General features: G+C 36.1%; 1 protein-coding gene across 2 annotated transcripts in view; it reads left to right on the forward strand.

Annotated features, from left to right (window-relative positions):
• fhit (fragile histidine triad diadenosine triphosphatase) overlaps positions 1 to 23,694 on the forward strand; it is a 270,717-nt gene that overhangs the window by 240,224 nt on the left and 6,799 nt on the right. For both annotated transcript variants that reach the window (XM_058373930.1, XM_058373931.1), the window contains exons 7-8: positions 19,336 to 19,423; positions 22,307 to 23,694. The exon at positions 22,307 to 23,694 is cut by the window's right edge. In XM_058373930.1, coding sequence (XP_058229913.1) covers positions 19,336 to 19,423; positions 22,307 to 22,377 — 159 coding nt within the window. In that variant the 3' untranslated portion in view covers positions 22,378 to 23,694. The remainder of the gene's footprint in view (positions 1 to 19,335; positions 19,424 to 22,306) is intronic.

A 23,694-nucleotide genomic window follows, 5' to 3' on the forward strand; every position in this document is an offset into this window, starting at 1 on the left:
TCTCTACAATCAAATGTAGGTATTGTAGACGGATTTATTCGATGTCCTTGTATGTTTCTATTTATAAATATCTACGCAGTGCTTATAAATGGGTTATGATGACCCTATGTAGGTACCCTGTAAATAAAGTAAAGTAGTATATGCAACATATTTCTGATAGAAAATGGAGAAGAGGTTTATTTGTAGTTCTAAAAGCTTGGGGGAAAATGTGGCCATATTAGTGTTTCTTTTTTCTTTTCCCCGAGAATGATGACAGAGATAGAATATAGCGCATTAAAACCACCCCCTTGGAGAAAGGTGAGCTTGGAGGACATAAGTAGCTCATCAGTGAATGAGCCTGACACGATTCTGCCACCCACACCGGGAGAGAACTGTCCAACCACACACACACACACTTACACACACACTTTAACCCTGCTGGGGCAATTATGGGCTATTATCAGTCAGGGAGGAGCAGTGCAGCACCGGTATCATGAGTCTCCTCCTCGTGTGAGTGAAATGCCTTCGCTTCTCTCCAGCACGCTAAAACTCCATTATTGGTCAATCGATTAATTAATCCTTCTCACTAATTGAAACGAAGGGTTGCAGAAAGCATATCATTTTGCGAGGGCTGTAATGGAAGTAATGCGGTAATTAGGCATGATAAGATGTCTGTTCAGACCGCAGCGCATTACTTTAACACTTGATAGTAGAAAAAACTTGAGCTTGCTAATACTGAGCAGCTTATAGATCTTAAAATAGATGTTTGTTCAGCCCAGTTACTTTTAGATTACATTTAATAATATTTTAGATTTGTTCATTTCTTCATAAATTAACATTAACCAAAAGTTGTGTTTGTGTGTGTTGTGACATTGCGCATCATTGTGCATCACGATACAAAACTCATTTTTTTTACAAAGTTTAGAGATGTCAAACTTATTTGAGTGGGTGGTATTCAGAAGTGGTTAATAAAGCAGTGCTTATGAATGTTTTATACAGAACGCTCTAAAATCACCCTACACTGAAATTTTTAATAATTTCTTTGTATATTGATATTAATATAATACTTATGAATACTGAAATAAGTCAATAATGAAATTTAGATTTTTTTTATTTCCTTATATTTTTATATAAAAACATGTAGCGTTTATAAAAGTGTTATAAACCCTACACTGATTTTTTGGAATTTTTTAATAATTTCTTTGTATATTGATATTAATATAATACTTATGAATACTGAAATAAGTCAATAATGAAATTTAGATTTTTTTTTATTTCCTTATATTTTTATATAAAAACATGTAGTGTTTATAAAAGTGTTATAAACCCTACACTGATTTTTGGAAATTTTTAATAATTTCTTTGTATATTGATATTAATATAATACTTATGAATACTGAAATAAGTCAATAATGAAATTTAGATTTTTTTTATTTCCTTATATTTTTATATAAAAACATGTAGCGTTTATAAAAGTGTTATAAACCCTACACTGATATTTAGAAATTTTTAATTATTTCTTTGTATATTGATATTAATATAATGTTCATGAATACTGAAATAAGTCAACATTGAAATTTTGATTTTTTTTTTTATTCCCTTATATTTTTATATAAAAACATGTAGCATGTAACATGTAAACATTTATAAAAGTGTTATAAAGCACCTATGCAGATACCCTTCAAGTAACATGCCAGTAAAATGATGTTTCTATGAATGTTTTCTAAAGTCCCTGAAACTTAAATACACTGAAACTTAGTGATCTAAAGGTCCATATAAAGTTTATTGCTTTATATATAAATATTTATGCAGTGCTTATGAAAGTGTTATAAAGGACCTATGGAGCTACAGTGAAATAATTCAACACTGAAATCTTCCTGTCTTTATATCTAAATATTTATGTAGTGCTTATGAAAGTGTTATAAAGAGTCTATGGAGCTACAGTGAAATAATTCAGCACTGAAATCTTACTGTCTTTATATCTAAATATTTATGTTGTTCTTATGAAAGTGTTATAAAAGACCTATGCAGGTACCACACAATGACGTTTAATAATATATACGAGAAATTCAGCTTCCTCTATTCCTTTATATATAAATATTTATTTAGTGCAGCATTTTAAAGCCCCTATGTAGATCCCATTAATGTAATATTTTATTAACGTTTTATTTTTTGGGGGAATTCAACTTCTCCAGATCTGTCCAGCAGCCCTGGGGGACTTTATTCAAAACTTGTGGCAAGTGTTGTAATTTAAAATGAGTGACACACTGAGAAATTAATCAAATCAGTGCTGTGTGGCTGTAGGAGGCTACCCATGCAGATGATTGATAATACTACAAATGATTTCCATCTTGGAATGATGCAGAAACACATACTGACATTGTGATATAAGGAAATTCTCAAAGCAAATAAAATGGTTTTGGTCTTTTCTGCAAGAGTGTTCAATGGAGGTCATGTATTAAGAAGTAAGGAAATTTTTTTAGCGTTTACCTTGAGAACTTAATGTTTACTTTCTATCTATCTATCTATCTATCTATCTATCTATCTATCTATCTATCTATCTATCTATCTATCTATCTATCCATCCATCCATCCATCCATCCATCCATCCATCCATCCATCCATCTATCTACACTGAACAGACATGACATTATGACCACTGACAGGTGAAGTGAATAAGACTGATGATCTTCATGGCACCTGTTAGTGGGTGGGATATATTAGGCAGCAAGTGAACATTTTGTCCTCAAAGTTGATGTTAGAAGCAGGAAAAATGGGCAAGTGTAAGGATTTGAGCGAGTTTGACAAGGGCTGAATTGTGATGGCTAGACCACTGGATCAGAGCATCTCCAAAACTGCAGCTCTTGTGGGGTGTTCCCGGTCTGCAGTGGACAGTATCTATCAAAAGTGGTCCAAGGAAGGAACAGTGGTGAACCGGTGACAGGGTCATGGGCGGTCAAGGCTCATTGATGCACGTGGGGAGTGAAGGCTGGCCCGTTTGATCCGATCCAACAGACGAGCTACTGTGGCTCAAACTGCTGAAGAACTTAATGCTGGTTCTAATAGAAAGGTGTCAGAATACACAGTGCATGATGGGTCAGGGCTGTTTTGGCAGCAAAAGGGGACCAATACAATATTAGGCAGATGGTCATAATGTTATGCCTGTATATATATGATATATGAGAGAGAGAGAGAGAGAGAGAGAGAGATAAATATGAAGTTATAATTTGTATATCAGCCCAATTAGCAGAATGTGTGCTAAACTCTTTAATCAAATCATTACTCCTAAGACCCGTTAACTCTGCTGTACTTCATGACATGCTTCACATGGAACCGTATTATATTATGATGTTTCTAACAGCATCTTTTTATATTAGCTCATAATAGAACGTTGTGTCAAAAACAAACAGTATTAATTAGTAGATAATCAGACAATGTGTTTTGTTCAGTTGAGCCAAAGAAGCTGTTTATACTTGTCTTTATAAATTTCTGAACATCTGAACATTTAAAGGTCAAGCAAAAATGATCTCGCCAGGCTGATATATTTTAAAACACCATCTACTCATATTATCTTTCCACAGCTCTAAATGACCTGCAATCTCTATCTAACTAACATGAACATTTTGTTCATAAGAATCTACACTGGTTCCTGAAATCCACCGCTGTGCCGATCAATCTGAAAACACGATCTGATATTCTGTATAAAGTTTTCGGTGCTCAGGATGCTCATGGGCTGAAAGTCCAGACTTTTTTGGTGTATTTCATATTGTTGCGTTTGTGTTTGATGTCTGCCTCAATTACGTGGCAGGTGAATGATTCATTTGCTGCTGGAGATGTTGCATGTGGTTGCTTTCTTTTTGTTTATCTTTTAGCTCAAGTCGAAGAATGACTAGAGCCTAGGCTTCATTACCTGAAGATGATTTGGATAGTTTGAGGTTGACTAATTCTGTCTGCCTTAATTTGTTTTTTGTACTTTGAAACCTTCAGGTGGTTCTTTTGTTTTTTTAATAAAGTGCACACTGAGGCCATGAGTTAATATTTCATGGCCACAAATGATGTTTTCTCACAGTAACAGCTTATTAAGTCGTACCTTGGGCGCGTGAGGATATATATATATATATATCGTGGGAGGTAATTCTTAAAACATGGCTTTCGTGTAATTATTTACATTAATTTACATTAAAAAAAAGAGTTGTGCTTGTATTTTCTCATATTTAAACTCAGTTATTTGTGTCGATTTTCTCAGCTCAGAATTCTGGCCTTATATCTTATATCTTTTTCAACAGTAGAACTGTGGGGGGAAAAAAAATCAGGGCTAGAAAATAAGGACCGAAGAAAGAAATAACTATTTACACTTTAATATTTTAATATGTTCAGAAGGTTGACTTGTGTGGCCTATATTTTAATATTAAAAAAAAAAACATATATAAATAAAAATAACCACAATGTTACACTTAAAACTATAATAATTTACAAAAGTTTTAGGAAGATAGACTTTTTTTTTTTTTTTCAACCAAAAAGCTGTATAATGCAAGAATTGCACATTTCCCTGTAGGTGATATCCAGGACACAGCATGTTTCCTGCTCAGACATCACCACATTAAACTTGTGTATGAGTTTTAAACGTCACTTAGTTAACCAGTCAGCCCGAGAGTGTGTCAGGTGGCTCTGCGACCCGCGGTGTCAATGCAGCAGTGAGTTGTTTGCTTGTGATGTTTAATTTAGAAATGTCAGTCTCCTTCATATTTATGAGCACCGGTATACGCGAGCGGCACGGAGCGAACTATTCTGAATGTGCAGACAGCTGACCTTTCTGAACAGCCCAAGCTGCTGTACTGCAGACGGATGAGACACGTTTCGAACCAGCTAAATGTAACGGCTTCGTCTGTACTGCTTGTGGGGCTTTGTGTTTTAACATTTGTTCATTCTGAAATAATATGACCAGGGCAGGACTTGTGCTGGTGTTCTAGGCGATTCCATGATTGTTGTCCAGTTTAGCATTTAAAAAAGTAACTCTTAAAAATGGAGTTGGACCGTGATTTCAAAATGACTTCATCAGTCAGTATTGTAATGTCCTGGAAGCAAACTTTTCGTGATCTCCAGGACATTTCAGTGCAGCTTCACTGATAGGTGTGAATGCATTGATTAAAATTATAATTAAAATAGAATCATATTTAATATTTTAAACCTAAAGCATAAGGTTTAACCTAAAGAAAATAATGATAAAAATAAAGATGTTAAGATTATTTTATTATTGATTATTATGATTCTTTTCTAATGTAAAGTGGAGCTATAGTGGCTGGGAAAGACCAATTTTATTTATTTAATAAAAATATTTTTTTTTGAAAATCTTTAATGATTGTGTTTTAATTAAAAGTGGAGCTATAGTGGCTTGGACAAGCCAATTTTATTTATTAAATAAAAATAATATTTTTGAAAATTTGCAATTATTATATTTTAATTTAAAGTGTAGTTATTGTGGCCGGGACAGCCAATTTTATTTATTTAATAAAAGTAATATTTTTGAAAAATGTTAATGATTATATTTTAATGTAAAGTGTAGCTTTATCAGCTGGGATGAGCCAAGTTTATTTATTTAATAAAAGTAATATTTTTGAAAAATGTTAATGATTATATTTTAATGTAAATTGTAGCTATATCAGCTGGGATGAGCCAAGTTTATTTATTTAATAAACCTAATAAAATTTTATATGATTATATTTTAAATGATTATATGTAAAGTGTAGCTGTAGTTGCTGGGGCAGGCAAAATTTATTCATTTAATAAAAAAAGGAGATTTTAAAAAAATGTATTCGATTTTAACATAAATTGTAGCTATAGTGGCTGGAACAGGCTAATTTTATTTATTTATTTATTTATTTATTTATTTATTGTAGAGGTTTGATTAATATTTTATTTAGTTTTTAAAAGTTTTTTTTTTTTTTTTTTACCTTTGTCCTTTATATTTATATAAAATGTTGACTTTCACTGTTACATAAAAAATTAGCTTTGCTTGTTTCCTTTGTGAATACATTCCAGGAGATTTATCATAAATCATATTTCATGCCCACATGTACTTTGAGGATTTGGATTTTTCTGTTGACTTTTGTTCCTCAACAGCAGCTTTGTTACCCAGGGCTCTTTTTTTCAGAGAGATTAGTATAGTGCCTCTGTTCATACACCCGCTTTCTTTCAAGAATCCACTTACTATGGCATTGATTAAACAGAGAGAGAGAGAGAGAGAGAGAGAGAGAGTGTGTGTGTAAATGTCCACATGCTTGAATCGCTTCTGCATTTCCACGGATATTCAGAACTCCATTCCCAGGGTTCCTCATCTGTCTGGACATCTGGTGTTTATCTCACTTTTCCTTCGTAAGGCTTATTCAGGCATATAATTGCTAAATTAACACCCAACCCAAATGTCAATCCTGATAGTGATGCTTAGTTTTCCTCCTTAATCATCATAACAAGTGGCAATCTTGGGATTCGGGGTCTATTAGAAACAAATCTACGATAATTCCTGTGCTGATTGGCAAGGGCACAACTGTGTTGGGATGAGTGTTGTAGTTTGAACAAGCTCTCAAATCTAACCAGCCTATGCCTCTGGAGAGCCGAGGGCATACACCCGATTAGCAACGTCCTCTTCCAGCTTGCTGATGATGCCGCCATTTTGATTTTGGAATATTTCACAAAAAAGCAACTATTTTTTTCCCCCCACAAACTGATGAAACTAGCATTTCACCAGTAGATGTATGTTCTAAATAAGTGATTTGTCTGGATCCTAAAGTAGATCTAGACTGTGGCGAGAAAATAATTTTTCTTACACAGTATGAAAAGAAACTATCCATAAAGTGTCTCAAGGTCAGGGATTAAAATGAGACGTCTGTGACAAGTGAGACTGTTTTATGCACATCTACATTGGAAAATTAGCCTTAAGATTCTCAAACTGAATCATTTTTGTCTGCTCTCATTGCACTTTAACAGTCAGAGCATTATCCCTATCCTGTCTGAATAGTTTACGAATCAGTTTAAGTTGGGTAAATAAAAAGAAAAATCTTCCATTTCTGGAACAGCTATATATCTGTATCAAGTGTCTGGTCTGCTGAGATACCTTCACCTAAATCATTTACATAAATGCATGAGATTAGATAAGCGGCAATCTGAGATATAAGCAGCGATGATTCATGTTTTAAAAACAACCTTCAATGAATTTTTTTTTTGGGATCAAACATCGATCCGTTCTGCTCGGAATGAGTCCTACCCTGGACCACATTCCCCCCAAATCCCTGGTCTACACTATATTTGCCTCCACTCATATATCCTGCCTTGGCTCCTGTGGTATTTAAATAAGTGAGATTGGAAATAAGTGGTTAATTGACCAAGCTCTGTAACAGATAACCTTTCCTGGCTTAAGGTTAGATGAAAGAGTGATGTATCAGTCCGTAAGAATGGATGGTGTCTATAGGAACATGTTGCAATAGGCTGCAACTCAAAGAAGCATCGTCTTGTTTCGATTTAAAGTTAAATTTACGCTGAGCAGGAAAATAAGCAACCGCTTTCCTTAACCTTCTCAGTACGTCTACAGCTTAAGTCGTCTGCCACCCATGTGACAGAGAGAAAGAGAAAGAGCGAGAGTAAGGGCGGAGCGAAGGGCACAAAGTGGTAGACGAGTTGTCACGCTGAGTAATTAGTCTCCGCTGGGTGAGAAAGTAGCTGGATGTTGTGACACACACTAGATTATCCACAAGTCCACAGAGAACACCTGCCACCAGCCTGTAGGTCCATACAGGTACAAATCAGACACCTACACACACTTTCTCCTTTCTTGATTGGCAGCTGGCCAATACACCTGCAAACATAGGGAAAGGAAAAAGAAAGCAGTAAAAGCAAACCCTAACACTAATTCATCATTTCTTTCCCACAACTAGTTTCCTAAGTAGTCTTCCTTTTGTTCTTTATCTTCCTTGATACAAACTTTGCAATCACTGCTAATGTTTCCTCTGTCCTTGGCCATCAGTGATCTATCAAGAAAATGGATATTTATCGGGAAAAAAACGTCCCATTCTTGTCGCCTGACTCTCTTTGTTCTGTCACAACAGACTCCATTTCAAAGGCAACGCGACAGACGATCCCTATTTATTTGCAAGGACACTTCCTGCGTGTGCCAACCTTGTTTTTTTTTTTTTTTTTCCCTCCGCATTGTCTTTTAATTACCACTGAATGTCTAATGACATCCACGGCAATGAATGAGTAGGATGCCCAAAGCAGGTTGTGCTTTTTGAAGCAGAGGAACGCTTGTCTGTCGCTCTGCATAATCCAGTCTGTTTGATAGGTGGCTTTATGGAGAACAGGAAATGACAGTTTGTGAGTGAGACTTGGAGGATGCAGATCAGACGCAGGAGGGAGGGAGGTGAAAGAGGATGGTGAAGAGATGTGAAATAAGAGCAGCATGAACGAAAATGAAGGTCAGCTCTTTGAGAAAGGTTAGGGCTCTCGCTGTTCCCTGGAGTGCCAACCGGTGTCATGAAACAAGCCGTGAGATACACAACAGCAATGAAAAGATAGGAGATAACAATTTATCAACAATTACAGTACATTGTTTTTAAATACAGAACAAGACATTGTACTTTTTATGCCTTTATGGTTACAATTAGTCTCTTGGAATGCCTTGACACTAGGCACTATTTTGAAACGTGTTCATAGGGCTACATAACACCTACATAAGCCTGTAATGACAAGCCTGCCTAGACAGTAATTAAAGACTTATCCCTACAAGTGTCAGCTCTCATACAGATCTTTAATTGTAAGTCAAGTGATATATTTTGTTGACATAAGGTTGTTATGTCACTCCTATGCAGTGCCTCTTGTATTTAGTACTCGTACATTGAGCATGTTTTGATGGTGTATAACAGTGTAATAAACTTGCTTGTCCGTTTTTATAGGGTACATGATACTTAAGAAGGTGATTAATGACAACTGACATAAGCCTGCATAGACATTACTTAAATACTTATCCTAACAAGTGTCAGCATGAACACTAGTCAGTTTTGAAGTAAACACCTAATGCATAGGGTTGTATATTTCGTTTCTGTTGACAACAGGGGGTGTTATGACACTCCTATGCAGTGTCTTCTGAATGCCTTAAGTATGTTTCATAGGGCTACATAATGCCTACAAATCAGCTTAATGACATAAGGTGTACTCCAACAAGTTTCAGCTCTCATAAAGATAAAAGATGCTTTTGAATATTAAGTCAAGTGACATATTTTGTTGACAATAAGTGATTATGACACTCCTATGCAGTGTCTCCTGTATGTAACACTTGCAGTTACATTGTTACACTGACATAGAAATTGAGAGTGTGTACTATTTCAAAGTGAGTCTTATGATAGTGTATGACACTCTAGTAACAGTTTGTCCCCTTTCATAGGGTGCATGACACCTCCAAAGGTGTTAAATGACAACTGACAAAAGGCTACATAAACAGTAATTAAACACTTATACCAAGAAGTGTCAGCTGTCATAAAGCCTGTTCAGTTTTGAAGTCAAGCTGATATAACATGTAATGTATAGTGATGGTGGTGTTATGACACTACTATACATTCCTCCTGTATGACCTCTAACTAAAGTATGCTTCATAGGGCTACATGGAGCCTACAAAAGAGCTTACTGACATAAGCCTGCATGACACCTGCAAAGGTACTTATTGACATAAGGCTTTGTAAGCAGTAATAAAAAAGACTTATACCAAGAAGCGTTAGCTGTTATAAACGCTAGTCAAGCTGACATAACACCTCAGTCAAATGACATACACTGACTGTGTTAATATATAGTGGTGTTATGACACTCTCATGCAGTGTCTCCTGTATGGTAACTTTAATAGGGTTACATGCTGAGCTTAATGACATCTGACATAAGCAGTAATTAAAGACTTAAACCAAATGTCAGCTCTTATAATGACAAGAACTCAAATTGAAATAGCACCTGAATTGTGACATTCTTTGGTGACATAAGGTTGTTATAACACTCCTATGCTGTGTCTTCTGTATTTGGCACTTGGTAGCAACACGGACATAAAAACTCGTACTACGAAATAATGTGAGTTATCACATGATTATGACACTGTTATAACAGTTTAGTCTCAAGTAATGTGCTTCATAGGGTTACTGTACATAGGGACACTTTCATAAGCAAGTATGCAGTATAGTGACATATGCAGATGACCTATGGTGGTTTTATGCCCCTTCTATGCAGCGTACTTTGTATTCTGCTTCAGAACTTCATATGTACGGTTATAATGACGGTGTTATGACAGATAATAACAGTGGAAAGTTGCATTTTCACAAAGTCACGAGACTGTATACTGTATGTATCTTTTAAATAAAGTATAACACAATTATACAACATTTTGGAAGTTTAGAAGCCTGAAATCTTCCAAAGAAGCTTCAGGGAGGTGTCATAACATAACCTTGCCACAGCTGTTAAGTCTTGATAGCATCTGCCACATATTGGAATATAGATTTAATAAACGGTTATGTCATTATACTTTCATGTCAGTCGTCCTAAAGGGCTCATGTAAATGTCATGTAGCTTTGTTAACACTCACCGTACAGAGGAATTCATACAAAGTGAATATACTGTGCTTTAATATTCAGGAAGAGATTCGGTTTGTGCAAATTAAATCTGTATTCGTTTGGATTTACGAATGAAAAAAAGAAAAAAAGAAAGAAGCACTTGAATTATTTTCCTGCTGCTGGACAGCTCATTTTCCTCACAAAAACAAGGTGCTGAAATTGTCATTAAAATGTGTGCTTTTCTGGAACCCCTCATGAAGTAGCGCACTTACACTCTGACAAGGCGGCATAACATCTCTCTAATTCGGTGCATTGATTTGCATGTGTGAGAATGTTATTAAACTTGATGGCGCTTCAAACTCGGATAGAGCCTCGCGTTTTAATTCCGACTCCAACTCACGGACTGGCTTTTTAGCATGCGGCGAGACATCGTGTGCGTTCGCTAACGCTCGTTTCTATGAAGGCACGCAACACATGACAGGGTATTAATAGAATATGATAGACATGAGGTTATTTAATGGACCTGTGAGGTGGGTGGATTTAGCTTTTTTATTTGTTGTCACCAGACTAGCTTCAGAAGAATACCTCCAGCTGCTTATGTCCATTCGTGTAAGCTTATACAAATGGAGAATAGCGTTTGATTGGTCGGTGAAATGGGAATATTTATCATGTTGTGATGGCTCTATACAATATAATCAGTGTTTCAGTTCCCATGAATCCAGTGTTTATAATGCTTGATGGGATTGTATTGATGAGAACTGTGCTTCATAATGCTTCATAAAGTGTTAGTGTGACAGGTTGTGTAATACTTTAATCTGATTGGTCAGAAAATTGGTCAGAATCACCTCGAATTATTTTTATTAAAACGTTTGCTCCACCATAATGTTGCCGTTGCTGTGGTAACAGCTTACTCACAGTGACTCGTATGGCCATCAAGCTACGTATATAAACTAAAGTAATTAATAAATGGAGTACAAAACATGGTGTTATAAACAATTTTAAGAAATATGTAAACAATGATGTGGGGAACATTAATGGAAGGAATCTCCAGTGTTGGATTCGTCAGGAAGTGGTTTTTCGACGTAAACAAAAAAAAATGTGGTGTTGTTTAATAAATAAAAATAACTATTAGCAAATTGAAACTGTAAATAAAGAAAAAGAAAAAAAAAGAGCTGTTACTATAGCAACGTTAATACTTTAAAGTTTAATTTAAACTAGAACTGGATTGGCTGTTCTAGTAAATCCTTCTGACCAATCATGTTAGAGAATTCAACAGCACATGGATTATAGAACCTGACATTGTGTCACATATTCATGCTTCATGAAGTGTTATGCATGCAAATGTAAGTATTTATCAACTATACAGTGGTAGCATTATAAGATAGCTGTGCATGGTTAGGAATGCTGCATTCAGTGTAAAGATACATGGGAATATTACAACATGAGAAATATGTGTGTGTGTTTTCATAAAGTAGAATTCCTATTAAGTGTACATTCTTAAATAAAAATTGGAACGTTGTTCAAAGAAAAGCACAGTCCAATCCAGCAAAGCTCAGGAAGCCGTCCAAAATCGACAAGACCTCAAAAAACCCGGAAATAAAGCACCCCGAAACAAAGGCTCAGGCGCCGGCACACTGTCCCAGATCTTCCAAATGTCTTACATAACCACAATGAAGATAATACCGGCCTGTGAGTGCGTTTCAAATGGGCCGTGGCGCTTTAATCATTCAGTTAATGGAGCAGGAAGGTTTAATCATGAGGGCTTTCTGCCTTTCATCAGAAAGGAGAATGTGGAAACAGACATGAATTAGTCAAGTGGTCCGAGGCTTTTCACATTCTGTTTGATGGCATTTAATTTAACTAAAAAGTTCAACGTTCTATCTCTTTTCTCAAGACCCACCATCGTTTTCCTTACTTATATGCTTCTCGGTCAGTTCTTATTTGCGGAATGATCCCTAATGATATGAAAGTATGTAGTTAACAGTTTGGAAGCGTTACTTAATTTCAAGGCGACGAATTATCATAAATTCTTTTCAAGCTCGTGCTATTCTTGCCAAATCAAGACCTCGGTGTCCTTTGCTGGTGTTTATCTCAGTGTAATGAAGGGGAAATAATGGAAGAAGATTAAAAGGAAAAACAATCATGAAATCTTAATGAAATGTCCACGGGTAAGTGCTATATTTATACGCAGTGCCACTTTTAAAGGAACGATATCTCCTTTTAGAAGTGTGGACTGTTTTTAATGTGTATTTATATTTTTCATGCTTTCAAAAAAAAAGAGAGAGAAAGAAATAAAAAAAAAATAATAGTAAGGACAAATAAAAATAATTCTATAAGCAATAGAAATAATAATAATAAAAAAATAATAATAATAATTCTGAGTAATAGAAATAATAATAAAATAAATAAAAAATAATAATAAGTAACAGAAATAATAAATAGTGAAGAATTCAGTATTCATGCTGTTTAATTTTGATTTAATAACAGATTTTATGTTCTAGGTACAGGGTTAAATAATAATAACAATTATATTAATTCTTTATTATTATAATTATAAATAATAATTATTATTACTATAATAGATTGACCCAGTGGTCAGTACTAAGCCTCCAGTCTTCCCAAATTTTCCCCTCATTATACAAAAATCTTTTAATATGCAAAGATCTAACCAAAGCCATGACCAGAACAGACCGAATCTGTTATCTACTGTTATATCAGATCCAGTTAACACAGGGCAGAGTGGGATCATAAAGGCTGCTCACCCCGAGGGTCACTGGTTAATACCGGCATGTCTTATCTGACTCGGCAGGGGTCGCGACCCCCAACTGGGCTTTGACACTTTGAAAGAAGATGGGGTTATATTGGGTTAATGAAGTCCAATTTCTCTAGTGTTCTCTTAGAGTGTTATTATCAGGGGTCTCTGATCTGTTTTTCGAGGAATCACCTCAATGCACAAGTATATTGTAGGGTAATGAGAAGGAAAGGGATTTATTTATTTATTTATTTTTCCAAACGTGATAAAAATGGCATTAGAGTTAATACTAGAAGCTGTTCAGGGTCATAAGTTGGGTTTATGATTATGAGATCAATGACATTGGCTTGGCTAAAACTGACACAATAGCAATTACTGTTTGTTTTTTGTTTTAAGACACCATTTATTATCTCTTCAATGCGCATTTTGGTCTCAGATTCCTATTCTTGGGTCCTGAATCATTATCTTGTCCGTTCTGACATGCTTTTCTGTTCACCACGGCTGTAAACAGTGATCATTTGACTTCCCGTCAGCTTGAATCTGTCTGTCGATTCTACTTTTATTTTCTGCAATTCTTGTAAACCCACATTGTAAACACATTCAGATAAACTTCTTGACTTCGGAGTTTCCGGACCAATCAGATTGAGAACTCAGCAGTGCTCAGGGTTTGTGCTCTGAGAACTATTAAAAAAAAAAAAGTTTTAATATTCATGATGTGACAAGGTATCACAGTCATCTGACAGGCAGGACCGGTGAGAGCGCCGCATCCTCGTTCAGCCTCCTGTTGAACCGGCATTGTGATGCCTCTCGGGCCTCATCAGGTATTCGCAGAAACACGTGCTTGCTTTGACAAGATATCATCGGAGGCACTTCTTTTTGACAGTCGGGGGAATATTATTTTTGCCGAGTAATTACTGTACCAGCTGCTGAAATGTATTTACATGCCATCAAGATGGCCTCTGTCTTAGCGGGAGACAGGAGATAACGGGTGGCTGCAATCTGTTCGGGAAGTCCCCTTCCTCGCTACGAGCTTGGACTTAAACACACACACATTTTCTTTTTCTCACACACACATACACACACAGAGCGATGTCAGTGTGCAGTGACCGTTTAAGCAAGAGGAGGCAGCTGGGGACTTGGCTATGGCACCTGATGTCACTGCATAGAGAGAGGGACTATTAGCAAAGCGAGCTGTCAGCCATCTGTATGGCATCACAACGTTTCCTTTTACACAGCGACTTCCTTCTTGACACACTCTATCATTACATGTGGTTCTGCATGACATACACTCTACTCAACTGGGTTTCTCCTAAGCCATTAGACGCTATATTTGAGCCGGCCCTATTGACGTCTATAAAATCGGGGTGTCTGTAGAGGTAACGTGATCGTACGGCTCTTTTTAACTCTTACTATCTTACCATGATCAGATTTTTTCTACCGAAGCGTCAGCCAAAGTGAAGTAGGTTTCCTACCATCAATTTAGTCTTCATGATGGAGGACTTCAGTGCGGTGGCACAGCGATGGCAGGGATAACATAACAAGATCAAGAACCACAATAGCAACACACAACAAAACACTACACATTACTGATCAGGAATCACAAGAGAGACATCCAATAACAGGACAAGGCTGGAGACAAGATATGAATCAAAACATAAACGCATGACAACACAGAAGTGCACGCTGTAGCACTGCAGGCTCTTTGCACATGCTGAGTTCTTCTGCACGCAGCGCTCGGCATGGGAGGAAAATCCCTGACAGTAACATGACAAGTGTTTTTTCTTCCCTCTTATTGGCTTGAAAGAAAAAAAAATGGGAGGTTGGGGAAGAAACAGTCGTTTACAGATGCTAAGAGATAACTGGAGCTAACTTGCATGTTCCACAATTTTATAAATATTATATATATTAAAAAATACGGCCTCCTGATGGTTCAGCAGCAGGCTCTCTTTCCCGTGGCCTGGGTTCAATTCCTGGGCAGGGAGATAACTGAGGAGTTGACTCTCAGTGCAGGTCCCAAGCCTGGATAAAATGGGAGGGTTGCATCAGGAAGAGCATCCGGTGTAAAACCTGCGCCAGTGATTTAATAACTAACTAAAAATGTAATCATTTAAGTTTAGTCATTATTAACTAAATAGTGATTATTATTATTATTATTATTATTATTATTAAATTGCTCTGTGGTGAAGCTTTCAGAACATGCAGTTTTTGGAAAACTGTAGGCTGCATCACACCACCATGTCATTCATTATTTTCCAAAAACCGGACAATCCCAAGTGTTTTATTTCTTACTGAACTTACAGTTTTGACTGAATTCAATGGCGTATTCCAATCACGGATTATTTTCCTATTAAAGCATGCTCCCAACAGTGCACACTGTGGAAACAACTAAAAGAACAAACTGATTATGGCTCCACATACAGTAGACAACCCTGCAATTGCTGTGTATAGAACCACTTAGAAACTATGAAGATGGTTTGGACTACACTTGATGCGAACTTAGTGATCACTCAAGTGATCTGTTCTTCATGACTTCAGCAAGACAGACTTCATGTTAGCACTAGAATTCATTTTCTGGTTACACAACTGCACCATATAGAACATAATTATTAAAAAGTGATGCCTTACACTATTCTGATGTCACCCAGATGAGGATGGGTTCCTTTTTTGTGAGTCTCAAGGTTTCTCCCTCATATAGTTTTTTTCTCAAAAGCGTTATACAAATTAAAAAAGTATGGCTCAGTAACTGTGTATTGTGAGTGTGAGAGTCATTTAAAGACTGTGAGAGTGTGTGGGGCTTCAGTCAGTAGCTGGGAGTTTAGTAAGTGAGTGTTAAGGGAAGTGGAGTCCAGGGCGGCCAAGTTTGTAGGCTACGGTGCAGAGCTTGTGGATTGCCGTGTTGTTATATAAATAATAATAATAATAATAAATAATAAATATTAAAGTATTGATGCAAGGCTGAAATAAATTCTCTTTTTTTGAGGATTTAAATCCAACCTAAATAACAGTCCATTAATGCTGTACATCAACACTTGATTCTCATTTAAAGATTTTATACACCAGATTTTTTTTTACCAGAGCTTTGGGATTTTTATTTTTATAATTTTATTTATTTATTTAAACCAGACTGGAAATCCTCCAGAATTTAATTAAGTAACCAAACGCTGCAATAACAAATGTACTTGTTTTCACTGAAAAGGCAAATATTGACTCTCAGTTTCATTAAATGTCAGAGTATTTCAGAGCGTCTCATTTTTCCCGGCAAATTGGTTCTGTTTTAAAATGAACCGGATCAGATAATTAGGATTTATTAAGGCCTGGCAAATAAAAGGGACAAAAATAGACGGAGAATGTGACATGTGAGAGAAAGCTCATTGTCAAGTAATTTGTCCAATGGTAACTGCTCGTTTTATATATATATATATATATATATATATATATATCATTAAAACTCACTGGTGTTTTTCATTTAAATAATTGAAATCATTATAGCAAGCCTTGGTTTATAGCGAGGCGTCTCATTTTCTTCAGCAATTTGCAACTTATATGTCAATGGTGATTTTAGAATCCTGATGGCTGAGGCTTTAAAGGGATGTGGTTAGCCTTGTCAGAAGCATTGATTTTCTACTTTGTTGTAAAAGAGGTCTAAATTTAATACTGTTATTATGACAGCCCCATCGTGAGGCATTGCAAGCTGACGTCAGGCTTTATTTTTGCTCCTTTGGACTTTCAGCTGTCTTTTCCAGGAACTTGCCCTTCCCCAAGTCCCGCTCACAGCAAAATATGACACCGATGAGTGTCCGTGCCGTCATCTAGACTCAGGCGACTTTTTTTTTTCTCTTCAGTTTACTGGCATGAAGAATAAATCAGTAAGTACAATCCCATCCCAAATGTTCCTCAACCGCAAATGATATTTTCTGACCACTGCGAAGCATCTTATGGGGTAAACAGTGCAGATTTGGACGCAGTGTGATGGTCAGGGTGGAAACAATGTGGCTGAACACATGCTGTGTGTGTATGAAGCTTTGAGACGTGAACAAAGTAAGGGTGAGAGAAAGCAAATCAAAGCAATGGACCACAATGTATTTCATATATTTGCTTGCACTAAGAAGCAGACACTGAGTGGTATTGGTAACTATGAAAAAGTTCCTAACCGGTTATAATGCATTCATTGGACATTATTACAACTGATCATCACACCAATAAAAGCAAAATAGCAACTAAACATGTGCAAAATCTTCCAATAATGCAGCTCAGCCAATATAGCTACCACATACACAGTAACTCCACCTCCTCCTCTTCCTTTTTCTGCCAATACTTTTTAAATAAATTAGCTAATCTTATTTGAGTTCAATTATGGATTTGTTCCATTAGATTTCTTAATTTTATGCCATTATGTACATAATATGAACCATTCATAACCATGAAAATTGTGTCTTTTTTATATCTAATGGCTTATAAATGAATTATAACACCGATTTCATGATTTACCGGAAGGAATGAGAGGGGAAGAAAAGAAAAAGCCCTCAGGACATGGATTACAAGTGTAAATACAAGCATTGATCACTGAGTAAACTCCATTATTCAGTCATGACACTCTGTCCAGATCATTCAGTGGGAATGTAGAGTGTTGGATAAGGATTGTTTTTATTTCATTTTTGATCTTCTGGACCATAAGATAAGTTTTCCTTAACATGCATTAAAAAAGTGTAATGTATAATTACACTATATTGCCAAAAGTTTTGGGACGTCTGCCTTTACATGCACATGAATGTAATATGGAGTTAGCCCGCTCTTTGCAGCTGTAACAGCTTTAACTCTTCTGGGAAGGCTTTCCACAAGGTTTAGGAATATGTTTATGAGAATTTTTGACCATTCCTCTAGAAGCACATTTGTAAGGTCAGGCACTATTGTTGGATGAGAAGGCCTGGCTCGCAGTCTTCCAAAGGTGTTATATATTCTATAGGTATATATATATATATATATATATATATATATATATATATATATATATATATATATATGTACATAAAGAGCTAGGGGGGTGTAAACTTTTGAACAGCATATATGATGGTGTAAATTGTTATGTATTTTTGGGTAACATGTGAATATCTATTGTATCTTGTGGAATGCAGTACTAAATGGATGATCTTTAAGCGACATAATAACAATTTACACAGATCACCCTGTTCAAAAGTTTATGGCCCCCCAGCTCTTAATACACCATGTTGCCTTCTTGAGTATCGCAAATGTTTGAATTCATAGTTACATTGAAGATCTGCACATGGAAAAAGTTTACATACACACTTAATTATTAATTGTTATACATAACAGATTATTCCTGCAAAACATCCTGGAAAACCATAAAACCCCGTATATACTCATGCACTCATACCTCGTATATATGGAGATGAGCTTTTTCTTCACTGTCTGATCGTGCTTATTTAATTACACCACTCATTTGTTTATCATGCATTATTAAAGGTATATGTGGCATTACTCGAATTTATAAAAATACATTACTGTCTTCTGAAAGAACTATAAGTTTATGGATACGTGCTTCAAGAGCATTTATTTCTGCAAATAAAAAGAAATTTCATCGTTATCTATTACGGTACATGTTAAACAAATCTTTTAATCCCTAGGGGTATGTTTTATGCTGTTCTAAAATAAAATAATATTACAAAATATATGAATGAATAAGAAATTGAAATCTCTATAATATATATGCATACAAAAAAAGTTGATTCATGCTATAGAGGTCTGGAAATATCTCTGAAGCATGCTGAAGGAAAATAAATGATAAGCCGCCTCCAAGGTCTTCCTTCAGGATGGATGGACGAATGCATACAGATTAATAATAATGGCACATACTTGTTAATGTTTTCTCTTGCATTCTGCCCTATTTAATGTTCCGCCACATTCTTGTATTTGCATATGTCTGGAGGCCAGTAATGGAAAGTTCTCTGCTGCTAGTACATTGTATTTATATTTATTTATTTAACTTTTTTTTTTTCTTTGGTTTGTCTTTAGCTGCAGAAGCATGACCGTGAAAGCGAAGACGTTGCATCGAAATGGAGATCGGAGGAAGAGATGGAGAAAGAGGCGACGGAGCTGAGAGGTCTCTTCAGTTAGTTTCCATTGGTAGAAGAAAAAAAAAAAAGCGTAATATAAAAGTGTAAACACTGTCCAATTAGTATCACTTAGAAAAGCAGTTACATATTCTCGATAAAAGTGTTTTTGTTTTTGAGAAATGGCTCATTATTTAGTTTTGCAATTGTTAGGCTTTAATTAACGATGGATCTTTGGCTAAAAACAAAAGTCCCTGATTATGTGTGTATATTTTTACTCTACGGGAAAAGAAACAAAGCTGTATTTATGTGTCGACGCACACGGCGGTGTTTCTAAAAGAAGTACTGTGCATGCAGCAACAAGTTGTTGTTGTTTTTTTTAACATTATCCAACATGGGAGGTTCAATATGGTCAAGTGTACAGCAATATAACGGCTAACAGGAGGAGGGAGGGAGGGATATCTGTTAACGTCAATGTCAGCGTCAATGAAAAATTGAAAGATTGAGTGATCACCTAGCTGCAGGAGCAAGCCTTTAGCAGAAATTTAAAAAAGAAAAAGGGAGTAGAAATAGCATGCTAAGAATAGCAAGAGCTAGTCTTTTGGGAAAACGTAGAAAGATAAAAAAAAACAAACAAGCATGCTCAACAAGCATAGAGCAAAAGGTATGCAAAGCATACCATTTGGACGGAAAAAAAAAAAACCCCAGAACATTTAACATTTCTAACATAGAAACTGAAAATGTTTTAGCCAAGTTGCTGCATATCTCCGCAGTCGTAATTGTATCTTTGGATGCAATTGTATAACTCGTTTTACTTTTTAAAGTAAATGAGACTTAAATGTAAATGTCAGCTAATTTACCCCAGTGAGCCTACATAATGAACATAATAAAGAGTGCGCATGCATAGGAGCGATAAACATCTTTATATAGATTTTCAAATAAGGATTAAAGCACAAGAGTCTTCTTCTACTACAGAGTCGCTGTGAAGTATAGAATAAGTTTAGTTGATTAAAATATGTTGCTTTGAATATATATGTCATGACTTCCTACTTTTACAGCCTGACAACCCAAAATAGCCCGTTTATACATAATGGACTGAAAAGCCCTTTATTCATTTTTAGCACAGATTAACACGCTGCTCCAAATATCCTGCAATGGAAATGTCAGCCTCTTGGAGAAACCATAATTCGACCAGTAAAAATGCTCATAATAAATCAGCAACCTTGCGCCTGAATGTTTTAACAGCTCAATTATTCAAATGTACTCCCTCAACTCAAATAAGCCGGTCAGTCTCTTATGGTATTGTGTATTATTGCAGTAGAGTAAATAACCTCCATTATCCCCTTGACCACTACAGCGAAGTGTGCTCTTGTGTTACTTTGATTGATTATTTGTTCTTTGCACTTGGCCGTGGATTCGGTACACAGCGTGCCCCCTTTCCTGCCTTTAGTGCATTCGGTTCTCTGAAAAGCCCCATCAAGGTTTTATGGAGATCAGTACGATTAAGTAGCGCATTTATTCCGCAGCCGGGCGTTCTGATATGCAATGCAAAGGCATCTCACTTTCTGTTTGTTATTCATGAGTGTCCTGAGCTACATTTCATTACTAATCCCATTGGCATCATGTAAATCACTGAAAGTAACCATATTGGGATATTATTTATTTTTTTTTTTTTGAGGCTTATTCCCTAAGCAGATGTGTCATCCTGTCAGTGAAGAAAATGGGCAAAATAAGATTTCGAAACCCAAGGTGCTTTCGAAAAGGTCAGTCATCCGTCTGTAGCCGGTAAACCATCTGTTACACAATTCGTCGTTCAATTTAAATAAGGTTCAGCCTGGAGGTAGGACACATGGGCCAGGTAAAGAAAGAAACCCGGCGATCGTTATTAATCTGCGTACGCATTTCTTAGAGCTCCGTCAGAAGCATAAAGCGATGTACAGATGTAGTGCTTATTACGCTTAAAAGTGTTAGAGTTATAAAGAGATGCTGACAAATGCAACAGCAATCCAAACAGCAGGAGGAAATGCCATTCGCCTCGAATGCTCCTTTATCGTGTAAATATATTGTTCGTTATCCCACATCCGCAAGCAGCACACTGGAGGCTATTATTGCTCATGTGATTTTATCAATGTGGATATAAAATGATCTTGACTTGCCACTTATTCATCTGGAAAAGGAAATACAATTGTGACAGCGTGCGTGACGTACAGCTTCCAGTAATCAAGTTTTAAAAAACGAATTTCAAGAAATGATATTGAGAGGTTTCCGTTATAGAAATGTCTTATAGAGTTTGGGGCTGATCTGTCACTCGTCCGCCATTATAGACATAAGACATAAAATGCAGAGTGGAAGTTTTTTTCCCTGCTTGCTGCCTTCATTCGAACCCTCTAGTGCTCTTCAGCTAAACACGGACATTATCCTTGGCCTTGACTTAGAGTAATTACTTCCTACCTATTACAACATCGTATCCTGAAAGCATGTTGGATCTAATGAGCTGTTAGAAATGAATCATAGATATATTGCTTATGGCATGGAATTTCAATTAAAATGACTCCCAAGATAATATTGAGTGCATGTTTTTCTACAAGGGTATTATTTACAGATCTCTGCCGTAATTACCTTCTCAATGTAGCTAAGGGTCATTAAGAGCACTACACCTCTCTGATAGCCGAGCATGCCTGGATAATACGTCACCACGTCATGTAACAATGTAAAGTTCATGGATATGAATTATATGTACAGTTGTACTGCATAACCTGCTGAAGCTATTGGTTACTGAGTACAAGCTCAGATAAAAGCACATTTCTACTGATTATAAAAAATGCTATAATCACCAGTGGAACTTTTCAGACTTGGTATAAAATGTAATTTATGGTTATTAAGGCATGACGCAAGGGCATAAACTTGATGCTTTTTTTTTTTTATTATTACAGAGAATCTGAATCTTATTATCAAAGTCCATGAGAGGGTCAAAGCACAGGAGGCACAGGAGGTTACAGGATAATAATTTGTATTCACAATCAGGGATGACAGCAAAAATTCTCGAGGAACCGGAACAACATGGCAGAAGAAACTAAACTAATCAAGGGGAAACACGAAACAAGTGAACACATTAGGATAGCCAAGCAATGTCAGTAAAACTAAAAAGAAAAGCAAAACACTACACATCATGCTAGGAGACAGAATTCATGCCAGAAACCCCTAACATTTTATAGCTATATGGGTTGCCAGATCTACCAAAAGTGATCATCAGCTCCACACATATTGCACCATACTATAACTCCAATGATTTGTGTCCGTTTATCCAACAATTGTTATTTTTGCACAGATATTTCTTACAAAGATGTAGAGAAGACACCTCAATCCATCGGTCATTTAATCTCAATGAAGTCTATAGCTTCTTGTTCCAGCTTCATAATAAAAGTGTCTATTTTAATAATGTATATAAATTTCATCTTTCATGCGTCCAGACATGCCCAGATAGGACTGTTTAGTTATTTTCTACATGCTTACTGGGTATATGACTCAAAGCAAAAACTTTCCAATGGATTGCAATAAGATTAAACAAGTCATTTTTTAATCCATAAGCGAAACTAAAAATCAGTTATGAGAATGAAACAGTAATAAGATGTGAAAGGATTCATCTTTTAACAGTTAAATTATGTAATGCGTGCATTTATACAAATTTAACATAAGTGTGGCCCAGTCTCGACCAGTTGTGGATCTTCTGAGACAGATGTAAAGCCTGAGCAAAGTCTTAATCTACGTAACTTGATGATGTTCAAGTGAACACCATGTATTTCGAGTCAGATTACGCTAGCGTAATCACAGCAATGTTAGCTAATGTTAATCGGTAAGAGCTACTTAACAACAAACATCTACTACATCTACAGTCCACACTTCATTTTAATTCATTTCAGTTTATAACATTTCTGACCTCTCACCTCATTGGCAGGAATTGTAGTCTACGATAAAGCTGCAAATTCCTCCCTCAACATCACCTGCCTCCGGAAAAATCTTCTCATACATGCAGCGTGATTAAGTCTGCATACCTTTTTCCACACTTTATTTTTGCTCAAAATAGTAAACAATGTGTTTTTCGAGCTCTCCAATTTCTGGCATAGCTAAACAGAGCTGAACAGGAATTCTTGTCATGGAGTCAAGTGTATTTAAGGGATAAAAACAGCTTCATTTGCAGCATTTCTGACATTATGAGAAACACATCTCTCACTGCCATGGAAATAAATGAGGCGACGAGATTGATAGTGATTCAACTGATATGTTTCGTTCTCACGTACGTCTTTGCTGCTTGATGAAGCTT

This window comes from Hemibagrus wyckioides, linkage group LG21, assembly GCF_019097595.1.
Source record: "Hemibagrus wyckioides isolate EC202008001 linkage group LG21, SWU_Hwy_1.0, whole genome shotgun sequence".
Taxonomy (NCBI): Eukaryota; Metazoa; Chordata; class Actinopteri; order Siluriformes; family Bagridae; genus Hemibagrus; species Hemibagrus wyckioides.